Below are 6,659 nucleotides of genomic sequence, written 5' to 3' on the forward strand. Positions count from 1 at the left end.
ACAACACACACACATACATACAAACTACATACATAATACTATACTACTATACATACATACATATATATATATATATATATATATATATATATATATGCAGCTCTTATAAAACCCCCCAAACTTTTTGTGGAATTACTCGGTGAGCACATTCAGAAGCCTGTGTAGTTTGATGTATAGAGGTAGGCGTGTAAAACCTACCATCCAGCGTCTTTTGGCACTCGACAATACAAGGCAGATCCATCAGAGTGCCTTTGAGCTCTGCATCGCCCAGGCCGACCTTCAAGTGGCGTGTGTCTAGGAGTGTAACCGAGAAGTGGTGGTAGTTTGTAATCAGTAATGAGGTAAACCAAAAGAAAAGCATATCGATATACAGTGCGTTTATATATCTAGCCCTGGTACTGCTCGCGATCATAAACCTCATACTTTCGCGCACCGGGATTCGACCCTGGACACCTGTTCCAATGGGACACACACAATAAATGCTATCGCCGAAATAGTTCGTTTTGGTAGGATTCGATTCAAGCTAAGTATAAGGCTGTGGTGGTGTGTATGGCGTACATAGCATGCATGCTCAGCGGCGTCAGATTAGATCGTGACTTGTCTAGTAGGGTATTTAGTATCCCGTGGTGCGTATGTTTGTAAGTTTCTGTGAATTGCATTGCTGCAGTGAACTGAGGTGCCCAGTAACTTCATACCTCACATGAGATCTGAAAAAGCTTTGAATCAATTAACCCCTAATTATGGCTGCATGAGAGTGTACATAGAGGTCTTTAAGTACATGCGCAAGCCTATAGGGAGCGGTATCACAATGTGAAGGCACGAGTACCGTATTTAGGCACTTGTTTCAATAGCTGCGTAGTTGTGAACCGCTACATACAGTTTCGAACGCCAAATTCGAAAGTAAAGCTAAAAATAAATTAGCGCTTGTGCGCATATTTATTCAGCCTGTAACACCACTTGTACGCGCAAATTCCGTATGAAGGAGCAGCCTGTTCAATAGTCGAGTGCATGTTTCTCGTTTTCTAGTATACCTATCTTTCTGTGCCTTATATTTGTCCAGCTTCTACTAGCGTATCGAGTGTGATGCATTCCACCAGCACATGTTACCACTAAATCACACGCCTATATCTGACAAGTACATCCGCAAAAGCAAAGCACACCTTGCAAACAAACATGCCGCATTCATTAGCGAGTTGCAACACCAATAATAGAACACTATACACACCCTGAAAATTGAAAGTCAAGTTCTCTCCCAATGTATTCTTTCTGAGTCTGTCTCTCAAATGTGCTGCGTGATTCTCAGGCAGCCGCAGTAGGAACAGTTCTTCCGGTTCAGCCGCTTCAGGCACGCCACTGCTGGCGCCACCACCCGGTGCGCTCATATTCTATGGGAAATTCTATGGGATTGGTGGAAACTTGTACGCACTATTTCACTTGATCTAAGAATATTTCAGTAATGTCTGACCGATAGATATCCCACTATAATACACTATTTGCTTCCGTATCACTGATATAGTGTACTAAGCTTTTGTATCACACTGCATATGTTTATGACTCGAGTTAAGAGCTAAAAGTGCGGTGCGTTTGAGTGGATAGTTGAAAATATTTTGTCGTGCGTGCGGAATCGAGCAGTCAGCGAAACCCTCAGACGCCGGCTTTTTGTCCTTTGCATTCGTCTGTAAAAAAAAAAATTGAAAAAAACAAAGCCTGTTGTATTTTTAGCCTTAACTCCACTTAAAAATAGAAGCAAAATTTCAAAATAAACCAACAGACTATCGCTAACTATTATTTGCAACCAATACAACCTACGATTATCAAGGGTGCTTGTTCCTTACCCGCTGACAAATACACCTATGACAAACTCCAACAGAATCACGATATATTCAAGACCCTTTCTCTTCTGACTAATAGAATATAAGATTACCAAGGATCATTAACCCTGATACACTGAATAATAGAATCTAACCTATCAAGGGCCCTGACTCCTGAGTCCTGACCTATCGTGCCTGGCATAACTCCGTAGGTATTAGGCCGGTCGACTCAGGACTCAAGGAGTCGGGATTCCGGCGTGAGACGGCCAGTGAACTGAGGTCTGAGGACTGAGAGACTGAGTCAGAGAGTCTGAGAGTGAGAACTTCTGAGTCCTTACCAGGACCCAGAGTCCCAGTCTTCAGGGCCCAGGGCGGCGGCCCCAGGGCCCCAGCAGAATCCAGACTTCGTTGATTTTCTCATCGCCTTCTGGTTTTGATATTCCGCACTTTTGTTTCCGTCACGCTTTTATTGGCCATACTTTATGTAGAAGATGCCTCCGTTTCACCGAGTGTCTGTCACTTCTTTGCGCAGATAAAGGCCCCTTTCCCTTTTTAGATTTCAAGATTTTATAACTATTACACTTCAGTAACAGGCGAGAGTCCCAAATCCCCGTCACCATTTTTGTTTGTCGCAGTTTTGAGTATTTTCCCCCAGAGAGAGAGAGAAAAGTGAATACATATTTACATACAATTTATACAAAACACTTTTTTTTAAATTTATAGGAATTTATTTATAAGGTATTTATGCAAAAACAGCCTGCATTTGTTTTTTGTTTTTTTTTAAAACAACAATAATAAATCCCCTTGGACTTGGCGGCTTGGCCTTGGGTCTTTTTTTTCTTTTTTAAATTCGTTTTTTATTTTTGTTGTTTTGTTTTGTTTTTTGGGGGAGGGTTTTTTTTAAACCACTACAAACCTGGCCTGGAATGAGGGTAGCGATATGTCGTCTAAAATACCCTGGAAAAGCGCCTAGATGTCGTCTACAGGGGTGTCCATGTCAGTTCACCTTTTTTGGGGTTCAGGTGCACCGGTCCAAGCGTACGCATATATTATTGATGGATATTCTAAAAATAATATCTAATTGGTCGTACATTGATTTTTCAGAACAAAAAGGTGCAGGTCCGACTTGACCTAACGACATGTCACGACCTTGATGTCGCGACATGTCGCCTAAAAAAGTAAGTAAAAGACCGTCGCGTCGTGTCGCCAAAGCCAAAAGACAGGTCGTTTACTAGGCCAGCTACAAACCCCAACAACAAAACAACAACTCACTGCCACACTGGGGAGTCTGGAGTCTGGACTCTGGTCCCCAGGTCCCCAGGTCCCAGCCCTACCCCTCATTGACACTCTCTACTATAGAGTGCTGGTTACTCCTGCACTTGTTGACGTTTTTAACTTCACTTGATGCTTCCTTCTAGTGTCCGCTTTAATTCTACTGGCCACTAAACCGGTAACAAATAGTCACGTCAACAGTCAATACTCAACAGTCAATACCCACCACTCACCAGTGTCACCACTCGGGGAGGGGGGTGGTAGAACCTAAAGGAATTTCTTGTATTTGCTCCTTGGTACTATTTTGTGCACACAAGACTAATACGTTACGCTATATACGGCCAACGTAAAGGCAAATATTTATATTAAAAATAAACGATACAACGGTTTGGGGGGTCAAATATGGAGAGTGAAAGTTTGAAAAATGTACTTGCAACATACACTAATTTCCAGCGAAACGGACTACATAGCTCAAATTAGCCAATGAAATTTTAGCATCCCTTTCACGTAAACCGACCGATCAACTGCTGGCACTTAGTCATGCTGGGGCCCGCGGCCAGGCCCAGTTATCAGAAGCGGCTAGTGGCTAGCTGTCTAGCAGTTATAATGCCACGAAACACAACGATAATCACAACACTGTCATGAATTATCAATCAGATTACTGTATACTTACACCGCACAAAGAATGATCGAAGACGACCCCGGGGACCACGAAAGTACACACACTGATTATCTGATGGAAAGAATGAATTTAAATAAATAGTGACTTGACCGACGACTTCGCCGCTACAGTTTTTGGTAGCGAAGCTGCCTTGTCGCGTTGGCGGCTTTTTCTGGTGCCAAAATTTCAGGACATAATGGAATCATGACATGGCCTCTTGAATGCACCCAGTCATATATGAGATGGACTATATAGTACATAAACGTTGAACGTGAATCGAGAATTTAATTATTTATATACGTTATATCGGATAACGTTTTCAGCTTAGCACTAGAGTCTCTATTTAAGAGTCTAATTAATCGTTATTCATTAATTAGCCCTATCTCACTATCAGACTATCTGGCATCTGCTGTACTCTCTCTTGTTCGCATTTGTGCAATATACTTGAGATTCCGCAAAGAAATGATAAAGAAATAAAATAACAGACGAATAGTATAATTTAATTTAATCGTACATTAGAATAGTATTCTTGATCAAATAATCAAGAGTGATAAAAAATTTACAAGGATGATAAAATCCGTATAGATCAATTGTACACCGTACTCCGTACTCACTCTCTGACGACTGACGTTTGTGCTGAGAGATTTCAAATTCTTCATTCCCCTCATTTAACGTTTATAAAATTTATTTCAAAAAATGTTTAACGTTAGATACACATTATACATATAGTATAGTAATGGTACGGCACTCACTACGGCTACTTCTCATATTAGTGTTTTCTATCTTTGTGAGTGACAACTGACAACACATGTCAAAAGGGACTCTTGGATTATTGTCAGGTATTAATCGACCCTAAAAGTGTCCGATATCGACCCAAATAAGTGAGGTTCATATTTAAAACGGCCAATTTTTGAGATTTTTGGTTTTGGTGGAGCTCGAACCAAACACTTTTTCGAAAAAGTGTCTTGGTGATTTTCAAGAGCAGGTCAGTACGAGCTGTTTCCGCTAGTCACTAATCACTACTTCGAGTTCCATGATCTGTCAAAGTCAGGGTTTGAAGTACTTACAATAAAATAAGGTGAAGTACAATTGTCATTTGTACATCCGTGGTCCGTGGTCCATCATCCGTCATCCGAGTCTCTGACTGCACCACACATCTTTATTTGCGTTTTGGTTTTTCCATTTTTTTTTAATATATACAATAAAAATAAAACAAATTGTAAAAACTAAAAAGCCAAAGATATACAGATAAAGTTCCTATGAGCATACCTAGAGTAAATGAGTAAACCAAATCAGCAAGGTGGTTCAATTGGTATTTGGCCAAACCGTTGTTGTTATTTTTTTTGCTTTTCAAAACAAAAAGGATACAAATCAAGTACATACATACAGTCATACACTGTGTCCACTGTCCAGCTGTCCAGTGTCTGCTAGTTTTTCTTTGGATTTTCCTTCTTTCTTTCCTTTTTTCGTTGCAAAGAACTAAATATAGGAGACTGGAGCAGTTGAGACTTGAGACTTGAGCGTGTCACTACTCTGACTCACGAGTAACGACAATCACTAACATGATTCATTGTAAAAAGTAATACTCACAGTCTCACTGTGAGGAGTGTAAGTCTGCTGTCCGTGAGACTGTGACAACTGACAAGTCTGTGACTCAGAGACTCTGATCAACACAGACGAGTCAGAGATTAACTATCTATATCGCTTGTCCCCTTTGAGAGCATGAGTATATAAAATTTAAGTGCGGCTATACGGCCAGCATATTTTAAATTTTTTTATGTGAAATGTGATCATGAATCTCTGGAGAAAGTTCCATACACTCGCCATTCGCACAACAAGAACGGCCTCAACTCACAGTGTCTCACACACACTCTCTCTTTACTAGTTAGCAGTACACTCTAGAGAGTCGCTACTGTTTATCCATCGCATTGTATGTTTAATGATTCAGTTGGTGTAATAAAAAAATATCACTAGCACAGTTCACAAATTCATCATAGTTGACTATGGTAGCCTCGTCCAAATTAAAGTCCTTTATAGGACGTTGCTCTAGCATAACTTTGTATTCATTGCGAAAGAGTCTGTTGAAGCGAGTTGATAAACGCAGATTTGGCTCAGAACAGCAAACCCCACCCGGAACGTGCATTGTCGAGCTGCACGACGCTAACTTGGCGCTTCAAAGCCCACTCAGTCCACGGAGCTTAGAAAGTCTCACACGGGATCTATATGACCTCGACCCTGCTACAGATGTGTCTTTCACACTTTCCCCGTGTATTTCTAGAGAAGGCGATCCCAAGCAGAATATCAAGACCGAATTGAACTTGGTTAAAAAAGGCAGTTATTTGCCTGGTCCCACTTGGGATAGTATAGATAGCGACATGTCATGCTTAAATATACTAGCTGCACCCAGGCCGACTCTGCGTAGGATTCCAAAGTCGCCGTTGAATTCAAATAAACCACCTTGTTTCAGGAAAGAATGCGCTACGGATGGCCTTTCCCCAATGAATGTTACCATCTCAGTGCGGATGCGTATGAAGCAAACTGGGAATTGCGACAAGGTGTCATGGTGTGATGCTCGCTCATCGAAAAGTCACATGGTTTCGTACGGAACGAATCAAAGTACATCAAAATGCGGACACGAAGAAGTATATGAGATACGGCAAAATAGGCCACAGCCACGTCCGCGACCCCTAAATTATAGTATTGTGCAATAAAATACCATCCAGGAATTTTAAACCGTAAAGTCCATCAATGTTATCATTTTCACTTCTGTTTATCTCGATTGTCTATATGACATGTACAAACGATCCTACATTGGTGTCGAGTAGTATCATAGCAGCCAGTAACTTGAAAACAAGTCGCGAAGAATAGAAAGCTAAATCTGCCAGAATATACAAATGTGAAGACAAAAATATGAC

General features: G+C 41.0%; 2 protein-coding genes across 2 annotated transcripts in view; one reads left to right on the forward strand and one right to left on the reverse strand.

Moving 5' to 3' along the window:
- SARC_06013 (hypothetical protein) overlaps positions 1 to 294 on the reverse strand; it is a gene marked incomplete at both ends in the record, with an annotated part of 2,320 nt that extends 2,026 nt beyond the window's left edge. The window contains one exon of the mRNA XM_014300110.1: positions 199 to 294. Within this exon, the coding sequence (XP_014155585.1) occupies positions 199 to 294 (96 nt within the window). The remainder of the gene's footprint in view (positions 1 to 198) is intronic.
- A 5,659-nt stretch (positions 295 to 5,953) lies between these two features.
- SARC_06014 (hypothetical protein) lies at positions 5,954 to 6,485 on the forward strand (the record flags this gene model as incomplete). Its single annotated transcript, XM_014300111.1, has 1 exon — positions 5,954 to 6,485. A coding segment is annotated over one exon (502 nt), but the record flags the coding sequence as incomplete, so codon positions are not given.
- Between the last annotated feature and the right edge of the window lie 174 nt (positions 6,486 to 6,659).

This window comes from Sphaeroforma arctica (assembly GCF_001186125.1).
Source record: "Sphaeroforma arctica JP610 unplaced genomic scaffold supercont1.412, whole genome shotgun sequence".
In the NCBI taxonomy this organism is placed as follows: domain Eukaryota; class Ichthyosporea; order Ichthyophonida; genus Sphaeroforma; species Sphaeroforma arctica.